General features: G+C 42.5%; 2 protein-coding genes across 4 annotated transcripts in view; one reads left to right on the top strand and one right to left on the bottom strand.

Moving 5' to 3' along the window:
* Positions 1-1,200: 1,200 nt before the first annotated feature.
* On the top strand, positions 1,201-2,610 carry LOC308338840 (tripartite motif-containing protein 75-like; the record flags this gene model as incomplete). The annotated part of the gene is made up of 1 exon (XM_080797132.1): positions 1,201-2,610. The coding sequence occupies one exon, from the start codon at positions 1,201-1,203 to the stop codon at positions 2,608-2,610; it is 1,410 nt and encodes a 469-aa protein (XP_080653258.1).
* A 14,502-nt stretch (positions 2,611-17,112) lies between these two features.
* Positions 17,113-24,150, bottom strand: part of TMEM192 (transmembrane protein 192) — a 33,009-nt gene continuing 25,971 nt past the window's right edge. Inside the window, exons 6-7 of one of the 3 annotated variants that reach the window (XR_013966419.1) lie at positions 23,571-24,106; positions 17,113-17,383 (exon numbers count right to left, since the gene is read on the bottom strand). Coding sequence is in view for 2 of the 3 variants with exons in the window: in XM_080796795.1 (XP_080652921.1) it covers positions 23,968-24,106 (139 nt within the window). In the remaining variant the exon portion in view is untranslated. Of the gene's footprint in view, positions 17,384-22,208; positions 24,107-24,150 lie in introns of those variants that run through there. The other 2 variants (XM_080796795.1, XM_080796796.1) reach the window with 2 other exon arrangements.

Here is a 24,150-nt window from a genome sequence, read left to right as displayed (position 1 = left end):
TGAGCCATCAGAGAAACTATGTTTCAAGCTTCAAAATTGAGGTTTCCTTAAGTTCTGTAATCTCATAAGACAAAAATTTATAGTGTTGTTAGAGTCCTACTTACCTGATTCTAAGAGTTTGGGATTATAGGGGAGGAAATTCTCTCTGTCCTTTTAGATTCTATGCATAGTCTTAAGAATTGAGGTAGAATAGATTAACAGGAAAAAATTTAATTATGCATTTGTGCACGGGAATGTCACAAAGATAGACTCAAAAGACCACCGTGAGATTGAGACTTCATACCATCCAGAGATCAGGAAAAGAGCTAGGGCCTTGGGACTTCTGGCATTGGGGGAGACAACTCCTAGGAAGCTGAGTGGGAAAAAATCTGTGGTAAAAAAGGTTGTTATGTTACACACATAAGTTTCTTACATGAAAAAGCCCTCTCTGGTAATAGCTCTCTTTTTACTAAGGACCTCATATAATGTAAATTCCCTATTTATAATTGCAGATTTCCCCCACGAATGGGGAAATTATTTTTTGAAGCCAGTCAAGATGGAGGTAAAAGGCCTTTCCTGATTGAGTCTCGATTGCCTTTATCTCTAAATAATTCACATACTAATGGCATGTAAAATGAACTCCTCCAAGTTAACACCGATAGGTGACCAAGGCTGTGCCTTAATTTGGGTGTTACACATCTCCTGTCCCAGAGCTCATGAGCTTTCCACAGCCCAACTTGGGGTTAATGGGAGGTTGATGGGTTGCAGAGATTGTGGTACCGGGTGGGTAGGAATAGATGGGGCTTAAAAATAAAGGCATGGGAACAAAAGACTGGGGTTAGTAGAGGATAAACAGACTAGACTCTGGTAAGTGGGTAGGACCCCCTGAAACAAATCCAGAGTTTTTTATTTTGCTTTAAGGAAGTAATATCTTCTCTGTAGTAATTAATGATGTGAGGAAACAATTCTCCTGGGAGAGCTGCTTAGCTTGGCTTTATTTTCCATTTCCAGAGGCTGAAGAGTAGTTGGCTAGCTGAGTTGTGACTGGCTACATACTCGGAGGAGCTCTTGGTGGCCGCTGGAATTAAAAGGCCTGAAGATCATACTTTAGGAGATTCCAGTAGAGTGAGGCCTGAGATTTTAGGGTGTATCCAGTTCTCACTGTGGGGTCCACGCTCCTGAAGAAAACCCACCTCAGTCCAGGTCTTCATTCACAGCCCAATGGCAGTCCCAGCAGCTCTGGCAGGACTCCAGGCAGAAGCCAACTGTCCCATCTGTCTGGATTACCTCAGAGACCCCGTCACCACCGAATGTGGGCACAACTTCTGTCGCTGCTGCATCCAGCGGTCCTGGGCTGATCTCAAGGACAGGTTCCCGTGCCCCGTGTGCCGTCACGCATGCCAGGAAAGGCACTTGAGGAGCAACACCCAGCTGGGAAGGATGATTGACATTGCCAAGCTCCTCCACGTCACCAGGACCAAGAAGAGGAGGCCGGAAGAGAAACATTTGTGTGAGAAGCACAACCAGGTCCTGACCCTCTTCTGTGAGGAGGACCTCGAGGTGTTGTGTCCCAAGTGCACACAGCCCCCTGACCACCAGGGCCACTTGGTGAGGCCCATGGAGGAGGCCGCCTCTCATCACAGGCAGAGGCTCAGCCGTTACATTGAGCCCTTGAAGAAGCAGATGGAAAATGTTCAGAAATTAATAAACATTCAGAGCAAAAAACCCTTAGAGCTGAAAGAGAAGGTGGAAAATCAAAGGCAGGAATTACTCTCTGAATTTGAGTGCTTGAAGCAATTTTTAGACCGTGATCAAGAAGCCGTTCTTTTGAGGCTAGCTGATGAAGAGAAAGACATTCAGCAGAAACTCAATGCAAACATCACCGCATTTTCAAACTACATCTCCATACTCAGAGGTCTGCTTAGTAAAGTAGTTGAGAACAGTGTGCTGTCTGAAGTGGAATTGCTATCACAGATTAAAAATTTCTACAGGAGGTCTGAGGATGAGATCAGTCCATCAATTTTCTCAATCCAGTTAAGAAGGGAAGGCTGCAGCTTTCCTCCCCAGTATTCTGCTTTGCAGAAAATTATAAACAAATTTAGAGTAGACATTATCCTAGACCACGAGACGGCACACCCTAACTTGATTGTCTCAGAGGATAAGAAATACGTGACGTTTTCGAAGAGAAAACAGAATGTTCCTCCTTTTCCAAAAAGGTTTACAGCCAACACAGTTGTCCTGGGTTTTCCATATTTTTATTCTGGCAGGCATTACTGGGAGGTAGAAGTGGGAGACAAATCTGAATGGGCTGTCGGGATTTGCAAAGACTCCCTTCCCCCTAAGGCCAGGAGATCTCCGCAGGCCTGGCAGGGCTGTTGGGTGATTCAGCGGCAGGAAGATCGCTATGAGGCGGTGGGAGCCACAGCAACCGTGCTGCCTTTGGCTGTGAACCCCAGAGGCATTGGCATTTTCTTGGACTATGAGCTGGGTGAGATCTCATTTTATAACAGGACTGAAAAATCTCACATCTATACTTTCACTGACACTTTCACTAGACCTCTTAGGCCTTATTTCTATGTAGGACCTGATTCGAAACCTCTCAGGATCTGTATGGGGACAGATTGTGAATGAAAACTCCCTGGATCATCTTAGTAGTTCGTTTTAAAGAATGGAAGGTGGATGGGCTATTGTGTTAATATGCCAGTAAAGCTAATCTTTCCACTTCCCCCAGTTTTTTTTCTTTCTCAGTTTAATCCAAGAAGAAAGTTTTATTTTGTTTCAACAATTCTCTAGAAAACAGTAATGCCTCTCTCCAGGAATGTCACAGGGGTTTGCTGGGTCTGTGGGTGATTAAGTTTATCAAAGTGTAGACGGAGTTTGCAAGGGATTAACCAAAATAACTGGTCACCTTCGCCTCAGCTCTGAATTTGTACTATTAAAACATTGTGCTCAGGGCTTGTGGGTGGCTTAGTCAAGCGGTTGCCTTCTGCTAAGGTTATGATACCACAGTCCTAGGACCAGGCCCTGCCTCGGCCTCCCTACTCAGGAGGGAGCCTGCTTCTCCCTCTCCCTTTGCCTGCTGTTCTGCTTACTTGCATGACCTGTCAAATAAAAAAAATCTTAAAAAACAAACTGCTCTTCCTGCCATGTACAAGTTGTGTACTAGACAGGAGCCGATTGTAACCTTGGTTTTCTCTAAGGGCTCAATTTGAAGGGGTTGGGGGTGGGCATCAGAGAGAGCCTTTTACATACATGGCAAACATAGCTGGGTTTGCCAGCTTTTCCCTTACCCCAAGGGGCCAGCTGGTGGTGGCATCTGCTACATCCGCTTTCTTAGAAACCCTTTACATAGTTTTCATTTCATTCTAAATTGCCACCCCCCTTTTTTAAAGATTTTATTGAGAGAGAGCACAAGCAGGCTCCCCATTGAGCAAGGAGCCTGATGGGTGGCTCTATGCTGGGACTCTGGGATCACGACCTGAGCCAAAGGCTGACCCTTAATGACTGAGCCACCCAGGTGCCCCTAGATTCTTTGTTCTTAGGCATTGTGTTTTACAACATGGTGACTTTGACATTGTGGAGAATTGGAAAGTCTTACTAATAACAGATATAGTTAGATACCATGCCAGAGAATAAAATGGATCACCACGTAGTAAAAACTACTCAGGAATGATGGCATATTTATTTTTATGCAGCATTTTCTTAACAAGTGTAACTAAGTTGTACTGAGCCCTAACTGTGTCTCAGGAGTTACCGTTTTTTCAAAGCAAATGCTGAGTGGAAGGCTGTGCTGTTAAGGATGCCTTCTCCTGTTTAACTCTGGGACACTACTAAATTCACCAGAAGGACCTAGGTTCTGCTCATTTTCTATGATGGGCTTAAACTAATTACAAGTTGTAGATAATACTTATTCTGCATGACGATGAAATTTTATATGTATGTGTGTATGCTCCGAAGTTTCGTATCTTTCCCTGTTCTGAATAGAACTTTGTACATCATTTCCTCTTTTTTTTCCTTCTACCAAAAATCTTTATTTTTTAAGAAAATAGACAGAATGAATGTGTGAGTCATATTTTAGAGCTTGATTTGAACAATTGAAAAAGACATTTCTGACTCCAGGAAGTGGGAATACAGTGGCATGTTAAAGATACGCTTAAAAATACATGATTCAGGAAATGTTCTTATTAGAGATTCTGGTGAAATATAATCGGTGCAATTTTGTTTTTATAATTTACATTTATAAAGAACACCAGCAAAAAAAAAAAAATAAAAAGGGAGAACAGAGTGCAATAAATGTAGCCAAATGTGACAAAATGCTGATTAACTGTGGAATCTAGGTGATGGTGTATGGACATTTCACTTTATGTGCTTTTTCTATAACTTACTTTAAAAAGAACAAGCAAAGGTGATTTCCATTTGTGTTCTAGGGTAAGGTTTTGGTCCCACCTGAAGTTTGAAAGGGTGCATTTGCAGTTGAATGAACCTGTTTATTCTTCCATCTTGTCTAAAATAGTTAGGTTGATTTTGGCTAGTTTCAAGTTTCATGAAAAACGGGCTGTTACTGAACTACAAATATTAACTGCCCATTTCCTTAGAAAGAATGCAGATTGGGTATCTTTTGAGCAGTTACCTTTGAGGTGGGTGGCCTGATGGGCCTGTCTGTTTAAGTGGGTGCTCTCTGTTGGCTTTATATTTTTTTAACTGCAGTAGTTTAACAAAAGATGCTTTTCATCTTCTGTTGTCTGTTGCCTAATTATATATATATGAATTACGATGAACTTCTCAAGATTACATTTTGCTGTCCTTTTGTTTTCAATAGAACAACTTTTTTAAGAAAAGGAGATGGGGGGGTGAGGAGGCAAAGAGGGGAGAGACTCTTTTTTTTTTTTTTTAAAGATTTTTATCTATTTATTTGACAGACAGAGATCACAAGTAGGCAGAGAGGCAAGCAGAAAGAGAGGGAGGAGGAAGCAGTCTCCCTGCTGAGCAGAGAGCCCAATGTGGGGCTCGATCCCAGGACCCTGGGATCATGACCTGAGCCGAAGGCAGAGGCTTTAACCCACTGAGCCACCCAGGTGCCCCAAGGGGAGAGACTCTTAAACGGGCTTCACTCCCAGCGTGGGGCTTGATCTCAGAACCCAGAGATTATGACCTGATCGGAAGTCAAGAGTAGGACTCTTAACCAACTCTTAACCTCCTAGTGACCCAGGCACCCCTGGGCAACTTTTTTGGGCAAATTCCCTGGTAATAAAACATGGTTACTCCAATAAAAAAAGATAAGCATATAGAAATTATTGGTGTAACCTTCTATGTACACACATACACATTAACAGTGCTAACATTTTTGTGTATAATTGTAGTGATTACTAAATACATAAATCAGTATACATAAAGTCCTTTTTATGTGAACTAATTTGTAACAAGGCCAGTATTATGTGAACTAATTTGTAACAAGGCCAATTAAAAAGATTGGAAGAAAGCGGACTGTAAGGAGCCATGCAAGTATATTAGGATTTAAGTACAATGGGAAGCCACTGAGGGGCTTGAATCAGGGAACTGGGTGCAGTCAGATTTCTCACTGGCTATATCACTCTGACATTCAGATTAGTGATGTGAGTTGAAGATTAGGAGTCCTCAGTAAATGCTTAAGAAACTGAAGCACTGGGAGTAGGTAAGAAAACTTGGGAGAAAGGATATAGTTTGAAAATGACAATTCATAGGACTTGCCTAGAAGCCATCAGAAGACTGAGGAGCAAGAACTAGGAAGATAGATGGAAGTTTATTTTTCCTCCTCTACATCTCTACAGGGGTCCTGAGTAAAAGATGAGAACCACTACCTTAAAATTTAGAGGGAAAGAATGGAATACAGAACGCAGGAATACTTAGTCTTTGACTTTGACAGTTAATACCTTGACTTAAAAGGAACGTAAAGAGGATGGGTGGTGTGGTGTCTAAATGGGGTGTCTCGATCAGATGGGGGCCCCTAAATGTGGGGCAACGATAGGGTGAAAGTGGTGGCGGGAGGTGAAAGAATTCACCTGAGGTGGAACAAAGAAGTTGATTGAATGCAGTGCTAGAGAATGGCAGGCAGGATGGGGGTTTGCCAGGAGGAAGTAGGGGCTGGTGAAAAGGTTGGGGACAAATGGGATCATCCCTTTTTTGGTTATTGCCTAGTTGTAAGTAGCTCATGGGTCAGTAAGAACCTGTGGCTATTTTGAGGTGGGTTGCCCGTTGGGCCTGTTTATTCAACGCGGGGCGGGGTGCGGGGGGGGGGCAGGGTTGCTTTGGACCCTTTCTGCATTCCATCGCCCAAGCCTGTTTGCTTAAAATCGGCCTCTACAGATGAGATTGGGTCTATTAAGTACATTATAGAAGTTGAGGGAGTTCCCATCTGATAGGTTCTGTTTTTAATCTGCATATTTTCATTTTAATATTTATTTAAAAGTCTTTCTTGGTGGGGCGCCTGGGTGGCTACAACAGTTAAACCTCTGCCTTCGGCTCAGGTCATGATCTCAGGGTCCTGGGATTGAGCCCCGAATCGGGCTCTCTGCTCGGTGGGGAGCCTGCTTTCCCCTCTCTCTCTGCCTGTCTCTGCCTACTTGTGATGTCTCTATCAAATAAATAAATAAAATATTTTTAAAAATAAAAATAAAATTCTTTCTTGGTATAAATACTGAAAGACACTTAAAATTTTGTGGATTCTGGTATCAGGTCATCTTAGAAAGTGATGCTTATACCAAGATTGTAAATTCTGTATCCAATATTTTCTTACGTCTTCATATTAAAGTTAATTGTATATGTCAATTTGACTGGACATAGGGTGCCCCGATTAAACATTTCTGGGTGTGACTGTGAGGGTGTTTCCAGAGGAGATCAGCATTTGAATCCCGATGTACTAGATGATGGACCTCCCCTGCGTGCGTGAGCCTCATCCAATCTGTGAGGGCTTGAATAACGAAGGCAGAGGAAAGAATTCACTCTGTTTTTCTGTCTTCTTGAATTGCCACACCTCTTATCTACCCTTGGATTCAGACGGAATCACACCACTGGCTTTGCTAGCTTTCTGTTTGTAAATGGCAGGTCACCAGACTTAGCCTCCATGATCACAAGCCAGTTCCTCAATGTATGTGGCTTCTCTCTCTATATATATGTTTTTTGCTCTCTATATATCTCCTCTCTACATATAATATATATGATAATACATTGATATGTATCATATATATACTATTTTTAAAAACAAAGTATATTAGGAATCTTAAGAGATACAGATATCTTCTGTTATATAGATAACCTAGTATCTAACAGAAGATATCTCCTGTTTGAAGATCCCTGACTAATACACTTTATGCTTTTTTTTTTTAAGATTTTTTTTTTATTTATTTGACAGACAGAGATCACAAGTAGGCAGAGAGAGAGAGAGAGAGGAGGAGGCAGGCTTTGTGCCAAGCAGAGAGCCTGATGCGGGGCTCAATGCCAGGACACCGGGATCACAACCCAAGCCGAAGGCAGAGGCTTTAACCCACTGAGCCACTCAGGTGCCCCCACTTTATGCTTTTTAAAATAAAACTATAGGGACGCCTGGGTGGCTCAGTTGGTTAAGCGGCTGCCTTCGGCTCGGGTCATGATCCCAGGGTCCTGGGATCGAGTCCCACATCGGGCTCCTTGCTCGGCAGGGAGCCTGCTTCTCCCTCTGCCTCTGCCTGCCTCTCTGTCTGCCTGTGCTCACTCTCTCTGATAAATAAATAAATAAATAAAATCTTTAAAAAAAAAAAAAATAAAAAATAAAAAAAAATAAAATAAAACTATAATACATGCTCCTTAAGAAAATTCAGGTATAATAGGAATATATAATTTGTAAATGAAAGGCTAAGTTCACAAAAGAATGCTTGTTATCATCTTAACAATTTGGTATGTATCCTCCACCATTTTTATTTTATTAGAGTTATACATGTATATGCTTCAAAGCCAAAAGGTTCTCCACAACCTCTAAAAAACCGCAATCTCAAGTGTCCCCGACCCCTCTCTTCTCAGAGATAACTACTTTCAGCCCTTCAGAGTGTCTTTTGGCATTTATCTCCATTTTTTCTTTTTAGATTTTATTTTGCAGAGACACAGTAAGAGAGGGAACAAAAGCAGGGGGAGTGGGAGAGGGAGAAGCACGCTTCCTGCCCAGTGGGGAGCACATTGTTGTAGGGCTCCATCCCAGAACCCTGGGACCATGACTGAGCTGAAGGCAGATGCGCTTAATGACTGAGCCACCTAGGCGCCCCATATCTCCATAACATTCTTATATTGCATAGCCGCGGTCTACCAGCCTTCCTTTCCATCCCAACCCACACATGCAATCTTTTTTCATCCAAATCTACCATTTACTTTTATTCTAATTTTTGTTAACTTAATAGTCAGGTTTAAGTTATGACAGGGAATGCTCTGGTCACTTTTTTCTCCTCTAATCATTTTTCCTTTTTTACTCATGTTACTTTTTTCTCAAGTTAATCTCCTTTGAGCTTAGTGTTCTATATATTATTTAATGCACAAAGTGCTGATTCTTTATGTCTCTCAAACATTAAAGATGGCATGAATTTTTTTTGCCCTGAACAAAAGCAAGGATGGTCTCGCCTTTACTGAAATGGGGAAGATGGTTGGAGCAGGTTTGGGGTAGGGGAGATCAGGAGTTCAGTTTTGAAAAGATTAATTTTTAAGTGTTTATAAGATATCCAAGTGTCAACCATACAATTGGACCAGCAGTTCTGGAGTTAGGAGAAAGCCTGGCAATGTAAATTTGGAGAATCATTTAGGCAGTGACACTGGAGGAAACCAGGAAGGGAGTGTGTGTAGACAGAGATGAGACGAACCCCAGGACTGAACCCTTGGGCTCTCCAGCCTTGAAAATTCAGGGAGAGAAAATGGATGTCAACCAAGATGCCTGCTGTAGCGTATCTCTCCTCTGATTTCAACTAAAAACCTGGACAAAATATAAAAGCAATTATCTGGGGACTCCAAAAAGTAAATAGTAGACAGACTCTGTTCGTGGGCACACTTGAAGAGTATCCTGTAAGGTGGTCGTGACTTCCTGGGGTGTTTCTCCTTTTATCTCCCAGCTTTGATCTGAGTGAGATAATGAACCAAACACAGCAAAAACTCAGAGAGCAATCCATCCTGTGAGAGAGGACCAGAAAAAAGGCCCCTGGGGATGGGATTTTTTTTTTTTTCTCCCTCCTAGTTTTGCCCAGAAGCCAGACCTAATTCCAGCTGGGGATCTGCACTCCCAGGCAGTGGGAACCAGGAAAGCAGACCCCTACTTGAAGGAGTGGTAGAGGACCCCCCTGTTACTTTATTGCTTTGTCCATAGCGCAGGCCCATTTGTACAGAACGGCACAATTGCACAGAAGTTAAATTTGCAAGAAAACCCCACCTATCTGGCCACAGATAATTGGAAAAGGGAGTCAAGAGAGTGGGGAGGAAAGGAGGAGAAGGGAATTCCCTTTTCTGTGAATATTTCCAGGCTCACCCGGAGCTGAGCATAAGAAGACAACCCAAAGAAGCAAAGGAAATGCTTTGAGAAATGTACTACAATGCAAACCCTCAAGAAGTCCCAGACAACTCCGGAGTGGTTTGCACAATGGGCAGATAAAATATAAAAAGAATTAAAAATCAACACTAAGAAAGCAAGCAGCCCAGTAAAAAAATGGATAAAAGTTTAGAACAGACATTTCTTGAAGAACACAAACAGATGGCAAATAAGCACATGAAAAGATGGTTAGGACTGTAGCGGCTGGTTAAATGAACATAAACACAGTAAGATACTATGACACACCTATTAGAATAGCTAAAATTTTTCAAAAGTAATAATGTCAGGCTCTGGCAAGTATGCAGAGAAGCTAGGATTTTTATTACGGTGCTGCTAGGAATGCAATTTCAGAAAATTGTTTGGCAATTTCTTATAAAGTTAAAGATAAACCTACCATATTACTTGGCAGTCCCATTCATAGGTATTTACTCAAATGAAATGAAAACATCATTTGAATGAAGTTCACACAGAAACATTAATGCAGGGGCACCTGAGTGGCTCAGTGGGTTAAAGCCTCTGCCTTTGGCTCTGATCATGATCCCAGGGAGCCCCACATGGGGCTTTCTGCCTGCCTCTCTGTCTACTTGTGATCTCTGTCAAATAAATAAAATCTTTAAAAAATGCAAATGTTTATAGCAGATTTATTCATAGGACCTTCAAAGGGGGAGCAACCCAAATGTCTCAGCTGAGAAAGGGATAACCTGGTATGCTCATGGAATACTATTCAGCAATAAAAAAGAATGAACTGTTGATAATCATAACATGGATGGATCTCAAATGTACCAGCTAAGTGAAAGAACAAAACTAACAGGCTACATACCATACGATTCCATTTATACAACATATTGGGAACAACAAAACTATACAGATATAAAATGGGTTGATCCTCGTCAGTGGTTAATAGTCAGGGGAGGGTTTAATTACAAAGGGAATAGAGAATTCGATATTTGGGGGGAAAGGGCTGAAGAAGTTATTCATCTTGATTGTTGTAATAGTTTCCTATTGCTGCTGTCACAAATGAATCACACCTCTGTGGCTTAAAACAACATAAATTTACTGTCTTCCAGTTTGGAGGTCCATAGTCCTAAAACCAAGGTGTTGGCAGGGCTGCATTCCTTCTGGAGGCTCTAGGAAAGAAAGGGAGGGATTGTTTTCTCCTTGCCTCTTCCAGCTTCTTGAGGCCACCCTCCACTGTTGGCTCATGGACCATTCCTCTGTCTGCAAGGCCAGCAGTGTAACATCACATCTCTGACTTCTGCTTCCCTTGTCCCTTCTTCACTGCCTCTTACTCTCCTGCTCCCTTCTTCCCCTTTTAAGGACCCTTGTGATTACACTGGACCAACACGAGCATTTTCAGATAATCTCTCCATCATTCATGAGACTTAATTTCCACAAGTCCCTTTTGCCATGTAAGTTAACAAACAGGTTCTTGGAATTAAGACAAGAACATCTTTGGAGAGGGTCCATTATCTTGTCCACCACAGCCCACTCTCTGACTCCAAAGATTCACATGTGTCCTACATGCAAAGCACATTCATCTAGGGGTGTCTGGCTGGCTCAGTTGGTAGAGCATGTGACTCTTGATCTCGGGGTCTTGAGTTCAAGCCCCATATTGGGTGTAGAGTTTACTTACAAATTTAAAAAAATTTTAAAAACCAACAAAGAGGGGAAAGGTGGTTCAGTCAGTCAGGCAGCTGCCTTCAGCTCAGGTCCTGATTCCAGGGTCCTGGAATCAAGTCCCTGCTCAGCAGGGAGCCTGCTTCCCCCTCTGCCTGCTTTGTCTGCCACTCCCCCTGCTGTGCTCTCTTTGACAAATAAATAAATAATCTTGGGTGCCTGGGTGGCTCAATGGGTTAAGCCTCTGTCTTCAGCTCAGGTTATGATCTCAGCATCCTGGGGTCAAGCCCAGCATCGGGCTCTCTGCTCAGTGGGGAGGCTTCCCCCTCTTTCTCTGCCTGCCTCTCTGCCTACTTGTGATTGCCCTCTCTCTCTGTCAAATAAATTAAAAAAAAAAAAATCTTAAAAAGAAAAAGAGAAACCACCTCCCGCCCCCCTTCACCTCATCTCAACCTCCCCAGATTTTCAACTTATTACTGTTGTAGTATTGGTCATACAACTTTGTCTGTACTTTTTTTTTTTTTAGGATTTTATTTATTTATTTGACAGATGGAGATCAAAAGTAGGCAGAGAGGCAGGCAGAGAGAGGAGGAAGCAGGCTCCCCACTGAGCAGAGAGCCCGATGCGGGGCTCAATCCCAGGACCCTGAGATCATGACCTGAGCCGAAGGCAGAGGCTTTAACCCACTGAGCCACCCAGGCGCCCTGTCTGTACTTTTTAAAAAAATCACAGAGCATCATATCAAACATGAATTTTGCTGTATATAACTGTTAGAACTGGGTCTAGAAAATGGGGAAACAGCAAAGGAGACTGAGAAGAAATCACCAGGAATGTGAGAAGATACCAAAAGTTTGTGGTGACCTGGTAGCTGAGTAAAGCAAGAATATCAGGGAGGTGGGGTGCCTGGGTGGTTCTCTCGGTTAAGCATCTGCCTTTGTCTCAGGTCATGATCCCAGGGTCCTGGGATTGAGTCCCACATCGGGCTCCCTGCTCAGCGGGGAGTCTGCTTCTTCCTCTCCCTCTGCTGCTGGCTCCCCCTGCTTATGCTCAATCTCTCTCTGTCTCTGTTAAATAAATAAATAGATGAATAGAATAGAATAGAATAGAATAATGGCAGGGAGGCCATGATGAACTCAGATGCTCTCGAGATCCAGGACAGTAAGGGGTGAGTAATGATCGAGAAACATGGAAACCTCTAGTCAACTATTTGACAACCGTAGTTTCTGGGGAGTAGTGGAAGCAAAAGCCAGACAGAAGTGTGGGTTCAAGAGAGAAGCGAAGGAGTAAAGACAGTTAAGGAAAACCACTGCCACTCAGGTAGCCAGTCCTTGAACCGCTAGTTCTCTAGGAGATAAGGAGTTTGCACCGGAATTTAAATGGGGACACTGCTTCCTGTATTCAGAAATCTTGCTATGGGAAAAAAAAAAAAGTCCCCTGATCTTAATGCTTAGTGACAGAGCTGATTTACGTCTTGGCTCTCCAGCCTCCTCTTCTTGTGGGCTGCTTGCAGGTGCCAGCACCAGACCAGAGATCACACTTGGAGCAGAAATAGCAACACTCTGGAAGAGTTTTGCTGCTCTACGTTTAAAAAAAAAAATTGTTTCCTCTCCTATTTTTCAGTCATTCTGAGTTTGTGCTTAACAAATTCTTTACTATTTTAGTGTGGTTTAGGGAGGAAACATGGGAAACTTGTGTATTCCCACCATCTTTTCTTTCAAGTACCAGCTTTTCTTTGTATGTATAGCATGCACTATTACTTAAAAAAGCAGTTGTAGGGGTGCCTGGGTGGCTCAGTAAGTTAAGCGACTGCCTTTAGCTCGGGTCCTGGGATGGAGCCCCATGTTGGGCTCCCTGCTCAGCTGGGGAGCCATGCTTCTTCCTCTCTTCCCTCTCTCCCTCTCTCTCTCAAATAAGCAAAATCTTAAAAAAAGAAAAAAAAAAGCAGTTGTACTAAATATACTGAGTTGTAACTTACCTTTTTAATTTACTATATATGGAATATTTCTTTATTAATTAGAAAATAATAGTCACTCTAAAAATTTTGAATACAGAAATAGAATAAAAAGCCAAAAATTCTTTATTTTACTCTCCTTCAACCCTTTTACCTTTCATTCTCCCATTCCAGTTACACAATCTTTACAGTATGAACTATTAAGTTTGTTTTATATCCTTCTGTGTTGATTCTCTCTCACACACACACACACACACAATTTTTAACCTAAAGTGGAATGCCACAACATTATACAACTATGTTGAACAACATGCTTCTTTCACTTAACAATATATTAGAGGCATTATTCCATGCTGCTATGTGTATATTCATAAATTTTTTTTTAATGTTGCTGAGTGTTTCATGCCATGAATCTATCATAACTTCTTTAAGGATTCACCTACTGAATCCATTTCATTTCATATACTCAGTATGAAAATAATGAAGTAGGGGCACCTGGGAGACTCAGTTAAGCATCTGCCTGCGGGTCAGGTCATGATCCCGGGGTCCTGGGATTGAGTACTGCATCAGGCTCCCTGCTGCGCTGAGGGAGGCATCTGCTTCTCTTTCTCCCTCTCCCCCCAACCACCACCATTCATGCTCTCTCTCCCAAATAAATAAAATCTGTAAAAAAAGAGAAAATAATGAAGTAAACCTTCACTCATATAACTTTTCACACATGAATAATTTTGTAGGAAAGGTGGAGTCAAAATTACTAGGTCAAGTTACCACTAAGCATGTTTTCCCACTTATTTGACCATTATTGATATATCCGTTTGTGCATACTCCAGCTAAAATTGGGTATTGCTAATCCCACTCTTGCTACTCTTTTTAATTTAAATTCAGTTAACTAACATATAACGTGTTATTAGTTTCAGAGGTAGAGTTCAGTGATTTATCAATTGTATATAATACCCAGTGTTCATTACATCACATGCCCTCCTTATTGTCCATCACCCAGTTACCCCCCTTCTACCCTCCAGCACTCCTTAGCTTGTTTCCTATAGTTAAGAGTCTCTCTCTCTCTCTCTCTTTTTTTTTTTTTTGGTGCAAAATGGTGGTTTGTTAAAACGTGGATGCAGGACCCATGCACAGAAAGAGCTGCTGCACTGGGGTTGTGAGGGGTGGCTAATTATATACTTCAGGGGTTGGGGGAAGTAAGAAAAAGGGAGGTTTTCAAAAGAACTTTCATATGCTAGAGGACCTACAAGATACCAGAGGCCCTGCTATTGTCAAGTTAAGATTGTTTTCCCCTCTAGCAAGGCATTAACATTAAGATAGTTGGGAGATTCTAGTAGAATGTCACACTTGTCCCACCCAGGAGTGTGGAGGGAGAGGGGGAGGTTGCAGGGTGTCAGCCTATGCTTTGTCTTTAGCTAGCCGCCTTCTCCCTCATCATATCCCCCCTGAACAAATTTGACCTTAAATCTTTAATGTTGTTGTAGGTGGAAGGTTTCATCTTCTGTAATGTCTTCCTGCTGAATAAGGGGTATAGAAATGTCCCTAGCTACGGGTCAGTATTGGTCAGTTGGAGAAGATGTAGGGGAGTTATGAAAGGGGAGGCAGCTGAATCCAACACCATCAACATATATGAACCTCTAGTTAAGAGTCTTACAGTTTGTCTCCCTCTCTGGCAGTATACCCCGTTTAACTTCTATTCCCAGATAGGTAATAAGGTGGAACACTGGGGTGCCTGGGTGCCTCAGTGGGTTTGGGCCTCTGCTTTCGGCTCGGGTCATGATCCCAGGGTCCTAGGATCGAGTCCTGCATCGGGCCTTCTGCTTCAGCGGGGAGCCTGCTCCCCACCCCCCACCCCCCGACTGCCTCTCTGCCTACTTGTGATCTCTGTCAAATAAATATAAATAAAATCTTAAAAAAAAAATAAGGTGGAACATTTTTTCACATGATTTTTGGCCACTATGTTTGACCTGTAAGCTGCGTGTTTTTTGTTTTCCTTTCTAAAATCTTAAATGTAGGGGCATCTGGTGGCTCAGTTTGGCTCAGTCTTGGTTTTGGCTCAGTAGGATCAAGTTTCCCTCCCATGCTGAGTGTGGAGTCAGCTTGTCCCTCTCCCTCAGCTCCTTACTCCTCTCTCTTTAATAAATAAATAAATAAATAAATAAATAAATAAATAATCTTTAAAAAAAATCTTAATGTAATATTTGAATAGGTATAAAATTCGAGGTAGAAAGGGATTATACAGTTTTAGTCTCACTCCCACTCATCTCCTAGCTACCTAGTTTCCTTCCCCCACCACAGGTTGGCAAAGGAGGACTCTTAAGTTCCAACTCAGGGTGCCTGGGTGGCTCCATTGATTAAGTGACTGCCTTCGGCTCAGGTCATGATCCCAGGATCCTGGGATCAAGCTCCACATTGGGCTCCCGGCTTGGCAGGGGACTGCTGCTCCCTCTCCCTCTGCCGCTCCCCCTGCTTGTGCTCTTCTGCTCTCTCTTCTGTCAAATAAATAAATAATCTTAAAAATAAAAAAAAAAGTTCCGGGGCGCCCGGATGGCTCAGTTGGTTGGGCGGCTGCCTTTGGATCATGTGATGATTCCAGGGTCCTGGGATTGAGCCCCGCATCAGGCTCCCTGCTTGGCGGACAGCCTATTTCTCTTCCCCTCTCCCTGCCGCTCTGCTTACTTGTGCTTTCTCTTTAGCTCTCTGTCAAAAAAAAAAAAAAAAAAAAGAAAGAAAAGAAAAAAAGTTCCGACTCTCTGTCATGTGATTGGTCTTCCAGGCAACCAGCCCTTTTCCTTAGGGGATTTCCAGAAGTCACCTCCATAACAAAAACTCAGGTGTGGTTGAAAGGGGCTTGTTATGAATAATAAGACACTCCTTTCATTTTTGTGGCTCTGGGACTATTCAGAAACCCGCTTAAAGACCAACTTTATAACGAAAGATGGTCCTAGAGCTTTTAGGAAATTTCAAGGGTTTTAGGAGCTCTATGCCAACTACGTATTTCCCTTTTATAAATCATAAATCACAGTCTGTGATATTAATTGTAAATGTATCTTTTTAAATATTTTATTTATTTATTTGTCAGAGAGAGAGAGAAAGAAGGCATACAGACAGAGCAAGTGGCGGACAGAGGGAGAAGCAGATTCCCCGATGATCAGGGAGCCCAACACAGGGCTCCATCCCAGGACCCTGAGATCATGACCTGAGCCGAAGGCGGAGGCTTAACCAACCAAGCCACCCAGCCATCCCTGTAAATATTTTTTTTTTATCCAGTTTTTTGTCTTCTTTTGGTTTATTCATCTCATAAGAGGTTTTACAAGGGGAAATTCAACTTTTATGTGGTTAAATATGTCAGGCTTCAAGTCATTTATGGCTTCTATGCCAAACTTGAAAAAAGTTACCTTACTCTGAATTTTAAAAACCTTTCCCATAATTTATAGTACTTTCATAGTTTCATTTTAAACAGTGAAGTCTTTGAGTCAGCTAGGATTTATTAGATATGAATTCTAAGGTAGAGATATAATAATCTGTTAACCTAAATAAAGGGGTAAACTGAAGCAAGCTCAAATTACCAGAAATTGAGTTTATCTGGGAATAGCAGAGGAACTGCAGTTCATGGAATTCAAGTTCTAGCAAGCTACAGGTGAGTTTGCTAAGGATTTGGGACAGACTGTATTTATGGTCAAGGAGTTGGAGGTTGGCGTCCAGCTAGAGTTCAAACAATAATATTCATTGGCTTCAGGATGGGGAGAGATTCTTGGTGGATGTTCATTGGTTAGGAGATAAGTCTATCTTCTGAAAAAAAGCAGGCATTTATGGGAAATCAGTCTCAGTTCTTAAATTCCATGCTTCTAAAGGCCTATATGAGGTTCTCCATTTCACATCCTCCAGTTCCATTTCAGATGGAAAGCCTTTCACAAACCCGTTTTTTCCCTTAATGGTTTACCTCGTTGTCTCAACACCATTTACTGGATGAACTTTTTAATGTTTTTTTTTTTCAAAAATTTTTTTATTTATTTGACAGAGAGAGACACAGTGAGAGAGGAAACACAAGCAGGGGGATGGGGGAGAAGGAGAAGCAGGCTTCCTGCCGAGCAGGAAGCCCTATGTGGAGCTGGATCCCAGAACCTCGGATCATGACCAGAGCTAAAGGCAGATGCTTAAGGACTGAGCCACGCAGATGCCCTTTGGTGGTGGTTTGAAGTTCCATCAAAAAAGCCCCATAAAAAAGATGAGACTCAAGCGATCAATGCAGGAAGCTTTCAAACCTTTAAGACAAAGAAACAATACATTTATGAAAAATGGACAAGACAAAGGGGTTTGGGCTGGGGGTAGTGAACTGGTAAAGAAGTAACAAGGTTCATTTATATCGTCTCTAGCCCGGAGTGCCTGGGTGGTTCCATGGGTTAGGCTTCTGCCTTCACCTCAGGTCATGGTCCCAGAGTCCTGGGATCGGGCCTGCATCAGGCTTTGCTCGACAGGGAGCCTGCTTCCTCCTCTCTCTCTGCTTGTCTCTCTGCCTACTTGTGATCTCTGTCTGAAAAAAAAAAATCTCTATAGTCTCTAGCCCAAAGTCCTATCCCTGGTCATATGGGTGTCTTCTACCCTCCTGCTACAGGGAGGACACTTTTCACCGGGGAGATTTATAATCTCCTGTCGGGGGACAAAGGCGGGTAGGGGTGTCCCTGCATTTGCTGTTTCTCAAGTATCTTTAATTTTTTTTTTTAATTTTATTTATTTATTTGACAGACAGATCACAAGTAGGCAGAGAGGCAGGCAGAGAGAGAGAAGGGAGGAAGCAGGCTCTCCACTGAGCAGAGAGCCCGATGCGGGGCTCGATCCCGGGAGCCCGGGATCATGACCCGAGCCGAAGGCAGAGGCCTTAACCCACTGAGCCACCCAGGCGCCCCTCTCAAGTATCTTTAATTCAAAATAATAAGTCAAAGTGGCATATTTTGGGGTGACAGAGTATAAACCCCTACAAGGGTAAGGGAGATAAGAAGTACTGAGTGTGGGGAAAGCTGTAGTTTGAAATAGTGGTCCAGAGCAGGCCTCACTGAGAAAGTAATATTTTACAAAGACTTGAAGGATGAAGGGTATATGGGAATTGATCATCCCAAGTAGATGTAACAGCAGCTACAGAGGTCTGAGGTGGGGCTCACAATGGAAAAACCACAATGTAGCTGAAACAGTCAGCATTGAAAGAGTAGGATGAGATAGATGAGTTAAAGGTGGGAGATGGGGCAGATTTTCTGGAGCCCTGGAGGTCCCTGTCAGGCTTTGGTTTCACTGAGATAAAGGGAGCCACTAGAGTACGCCAATCTGATGGATGTTTTAGAAGAATCTCTTTGTTATTTTATTAAATACTGATGTTTTGGGAGGGTGTGTGAGGAGTTGTGGGGGGTGGACTGCGGCAGTTAGAAGCTAGAAGACCATTTAAGAGACTATTACAATAATCCATGTGGAGACGATAGCTTCTAGATCAGTTTTAAAGGAAAATTCAGCAGGATTTGCTGAGAGGCTGTATATGGGATGTGAGGGGTAGAGGAACCATCACCACGGAGACAGGAACAGCTTTGGCAGACAGCCCTGCTTTGGACATATTATGTTTGAGGTGTCTTGGACATTAAAGTAGAGCTCTAGATGAGGCAGCTGGGTACATGAGCCTGGAGTTCAAGACCCGGCTGGAGGTACACATTTGGGAACTGTGAGATTGTAGACTGTATTAAAGCCACAAGATAACCAAGAGAGTGGGTACTGATGGAGAAGAAAGCGGACTAGGGACTGAGCTCTGGAGTACAAGGAGAAGAAAAGGAACCTGCAAAGGACACAGAACAAGAAGACAACAAGGAGTTTGCAGTTGTCTTGAAAGCCAAAATGAAGAAGATGAATCATAAAGGGAGTGCTGAGTCTACTAGTGCTGACGGGCGAAGGAAGAGGAGAACTATGCCTTCATCCCTAGCTCCAGCAACACAGAAGGGCATTCAAGAACAGTTTCAGTGGAATACTAGGGTGAAAAGTGAGACTGATTTAAAAATCTGGGGAGAAGAATTAGACACAGGCTTCCTTGGTTTACAAATGAAACAGTTTTCCTTAGGAAACCCAGGGCAGATTTTGAGATTTTTGTGATTTATGATTGTCATATATTCAAGGTTTATTTCCTTAAATATTTATAAGACCTACAAAACCATCTCTGATCAAGTTGTGAAGTCACTAAAATAAGTCTTTTCCGTAAAATGGGGAAAGAAGAACATAAAGTTCATTTTATTTGCCATTTGACTTTCTGAATGGTTACAATACACAGAAGTTAAAGTTTTTCTGTAAGTCACTTTTTTTTTTTTTAAGATTTTATTTATTTGAGAGAGAGAGAGAGCACAAGCAAAGAGAGTGCAAAGGGAGAGGGAGAAGCAGGCTCTCCACTGAGCAGGGAGCCTGATGCAGGGCTCCATCGCACTTGAGCTAATGAAGGCAGACACTTAATGGACTGAGCCACCCAGGTGCCCCCTCTATATGTCACATTAACATAAGAGTGCTCCAGGAGGTCTGATTTACAGAAGAATAATCAAACTCATCAAACCCAATGGTCAGTTTATTTGTCTGTTGTGTTCACTTCCACCTTCCCTCTACCCCTCCCCTCACCCCAACACCATCCTTAGAATGTAGACTCCAGGAGAACAGGAACTTTCTCGGTCTTTGACCCCTGAATTCCCAGCACCTATAATACACTCCAGCACATGGTCAGTAATTAAATGCTAAGTGTTAAATAAAATAAAATGCATGTTATGGAGACATTTTTGGCTGTAACTACTGGAGGGTACACAGAGGCATCCTGGAGACAGAAATACCAATAAACCTCCTACAATTCACAGGACAGCCCCTCACAACAAAGATCGTCCAACCTGAAATGTCAGTAGTGCCAAGGTTGGGGAATGCTGCCTTAGAGGAAAGAGGAAAAAGAATTAGCTTGATTCCTGTAAGACTTGGGTTTGAATCCCTGGAAGAAGAAAAGGGCCTCCAGCAGCAGCTCGGTTATATTAAAATTCATCCAGATACTGCTGGCTCTCACACAAGAAAACATCCGATGTGGCTTGTAGGGATTCACTGGGATGAACTTTGTCACCTGAGCTGCAGCAGATAAAATCTAGGCTGCAGTGTAGGAAGAGAACATGGCAGAAGAACACAAAACAATGAAATATCTCCAACAAACAGAAACTGAGGACTATTCTGGTATATAAAGGAATACTATGTTTGTTAAGAAAAAGAACATCCCAGGAGAAAAATAAGCAAAAGACCTGATCCATACATATCACAAAGGCCTGATAAAAGGCCAGAGAAATATGGAGGAAAATGCTCAATGTCATTAGTATTCAAGGAAATGCAATGAGACACAATGATGTATTTTAATCCATCAGATGGGCTAGAATGAAACCAACCGATAACACCCACAATGGGTGAGAACACAGGACTGCAAGCAGTATTGGTACAATTCCTTGGCAGTGGGATTTCAAATTATTTTTTTCCTTATATTTTTCAACAGTGCTCTTCTAAACAACGAGCTTTTACCTTCTAAGTCATGATGCTATTGTCATCTGAAATAAAATCCCCAAATTATAGAAATGCAAATTACACATATATACATATAGACTTTCAATATCACTGTGGCCTGCCTTAGTTCAGAGCCAACTCTTTCTGCCACCTAGCTTTCCTCCTCTTGTACTGTAATTGGATCCTCCTTAAAATAAAACCCACTCTGTAACTTCCTTGCTTGAAACTCTTCAGTGGATCCCATTTCAGGGGACCCTTCACATAGCATCAGGGCACCCTTCTAGCCTCCTAGATCTGAGACTATCCAGGTCTCCTCCCGTGTCCTCCCTCATACTTTTTTTTTTTTTTTAAAGATTTTATTTATTTATTTGACAGCGAGGAAGGGAAGCAGGCTCCCTGCTGAGCAGAGAGCCCAATGCGGGCTTGATCCCAAGACCCTGGGATCACGACCTGAGCCGAGGGCAGAGGCTTTAACCCACGGAGCCACCCAGGCGCCCCACTCCCTCATTCTTCTGGTTCAAACTTGACACAGTGCTTGTAACCTTTGTAGCTGCCTTGCTTGACTCATTGATTTGCCTGGAGTTCCTACAGCTCCTTCCCTACCAGGATACTGGTACTCTGATCTGAAGTTCCAGTTCCTTGGGCTGACAGCCATTATTTCACTTAGCACAGAGCCTAGAAATCCTAGTCCCCTCCTTCCTCCTTACAAACCAGGATCTTCTTAATTTTTTATCTGCTGTACTAGCAAACCACCTGCCTGGTGAATAGAATGCTTAACATTTAAAATGCTTTGTTCATTACCCTGTTTTCCTGGTTTTGATACCTTGTTTCATTTTTCTTATCGTTTGATATGTTCATTATTGAGTTTAGAAAAGTCTTTGTGGTTCTACAGACAGCAAGCAGAATCTGAGTATGCCAACTTCTTAACTATATCTTTTTCTGTAAGCCAAAGTTCATCCTATAAACACTAGAAACTGACTATAGACCCCAAGTGAACTTAAAACTAAGTAAGAATTATCTCCTACTAGTGTTTTCCTTATTTATTTATTTAAAAAAAGATTTTATGTATTTATTTGACAGAGATCACAAGTAGGCAGAGAGGCAGGACGGTGGGGGGGCGGGGGAAGCAGGCTCCCCGCTGAGCAGAGAGACCAATGCAGGGCTCCATCCTAGGACCTGAGCAAAAGGCAAAGGCTTAACCCACTGAGCCACCCAGCTGCCCTGGTGTTTTCCTTTTTAAAAGGAAAATAGCTGAAGGCTGTTGTGGGGAGGTCAATGGTAGGACATGACTGCCTCTTCACCCACGAGCTGGACTTGGGCCATCAGAGGCTGCTCACCCCCTCCCCTGTCCTTGGAATGTATGTTCTGCCCACCGTTGGCACACTGGGAGCTGGCCTAAGGACACAGCTCTGAGACAGCGGTATGCTGTTGACAGCTCTGGATGGTCTACGTGACTGAACCCAGTTAAGGCGTCCTTATACACTTTGAAGATTCTGGCGGGCAGATGCAGGGATCTGCTCACCTTGTGGCACCCCAGACAAGCCTTGTAACAAACAAGTCAGTTTCTTTGTTTATTAAACAGTCTGGAGGGGTCTGCCCCTTTCTTTGGTCTCTCCCAGCCCTCCATGTACAAGGGCCAGTTTCAGATTATACCCAAGAAGGCTCTCAAGGAGTTTGCAGACCAACAAAGGCAGTTTACAGATTCTTCCAGAACACAGAGACAGACTTCCGGAGAAGGTAATGGCTTTGAGATATACTTATTAAAAAGGAAGGAAAGAGAAAAAAAAAAAAGAAGAAGAAGAAGAAGGGAGAAAATAAGTTGGGAAACTTGGATATGATCTGAATTTTTTAAAATGCTATTTGGCTTTAGTTTGTGAATGTTGTCATTTTGGGGCCTCAAGGGGACTGACTGTAGGTGACACACCATCACTTTTCCCTTGATAGAGAACTTTTACAATGTCCCAGCAGTGACTAGATCTAAAGGAAACTGGGGTTTGTCCTCCTAAGTACCTGGATGTGACCAAATCAATACAGCCCCTGCCAAATAGTTGTGTATAGTGTATGGGTTTTCAAATGAGATCTTGATTATTCAGTTAATGGACCAACACACATGATCGCAAATGGCCCCTCCCCTCAATTAAGCTTTCTAGGGCAGCACATAAAGGTGCTAATGCAAATGGATGAATTAAAGGGGCAACCTAGGAAAACTGGGGAAATAATACCCTTTTACTCATAAAAATGCTTCGTTTCACCTGGAGAATTAGATATGATTAATATCTATATGTAAGTTTATATGACATCTTAGTCTCATAATTTTAAAGTATAACCCAAGGTGGGCCCAGCTGGCTCAGTTGGAAGAGCATGTGACTCTTGATCTCTGGGTTGTGAGTTCGAGCCCCACACTGGGTGTAGAGATTATTCAAATAAATAAACCTTAAGAAAGCATAATTCAAGGCTAAAAAGGATGGTTTTTGGATCAACTTAAAGCCAGAGAACATACCTTTCTTGATCTAATCAAGGTATAGTCAATACTGAAACACATGGCAACTTCTTGAAGAGGGTAATATTAAAATAAAGGGAACGTTCTCAAGTTTTCTCTGAAGTATTTCAGCTGTTGCCAGTGGAAGGTGCTGCTGACGTAACAAGCAACACTGGTCAGTATGACACTGGTCCAAGTGATCTTGATTATCTTATTTCTGGAGAATGGAAAACTATAGGAGTCTGCATAGTTAACCATCTAGTGAGACTGGGCTTACAAAGAGGATATTCTCCATAAGAGCTACAGAGGCCAAGCTGTCATCCCAGACCACACAAGCACTTCGAGTACATGATGAGGCTCTGCAGGGGAAAACAACATTAACCACAAAAATAATGACTTCTCTCATCAGTTTTAGAGTGGAGAAAACTTACTTGATCAAACCCTTGTATCAACTAGATCATCGCGTCAGATTTCCTCCATATACATAGCGAAATTATTACCGGGTTCTAATCTTGGGCAGGAAGAGTCGTTTAAACTACACCTTTGATCTTAGGATAAACCAGACAGTTAAACAACTTCAAAATGTGCAAAAACAGACGTTCTCCTCGAGATATCCAGGCTCTATGAAATACTTTTCAAGTGATCTCACTTGAAAAAGTCTCACTTACTAAAGAGCCATGCAGGTGAGAGCAAAATTAAAGTCTCCAACCAAAATTGTCAAATGTTATCTGGCAAAAACTGGCATTCCTGAGGATAGCTGGTCCGGTGATCGATCAGTCTTAGATTCCTCAGCATTCCTCTGCAACTGCTCTCCTGACCTTGAGCAGCTCACACGTGACCAGGCGGAGAGTCAAGGTTGGAGGAAGTGAAAGTCAACAAGCGCTTACTCAACAGGGCGTTGTGTCGCTTCAGGTAGGCAATTATGTCTCCTTGCTTTTCAACGATCTCTTCTAGGCTTGAAATAGGCCTGCGAAGAATCAACATATTCACCAATACTCCTTGTCTCTTTGC

The sequence above is a fragment of the Martes martes genome (assembly GCF_963455335.1).
Source record: "Martes martes genome assembly, chromosome: 2".
NCBI lineage: Eukaryota > Metazoa > Chordata > Mammalia > Carnivora > Mustelidae > Martes > Martes martes.
Note: the sequence above shows the minus strand (reverse complement) of the source record. Positions and strands in the feature narration are given on the sequence as shown.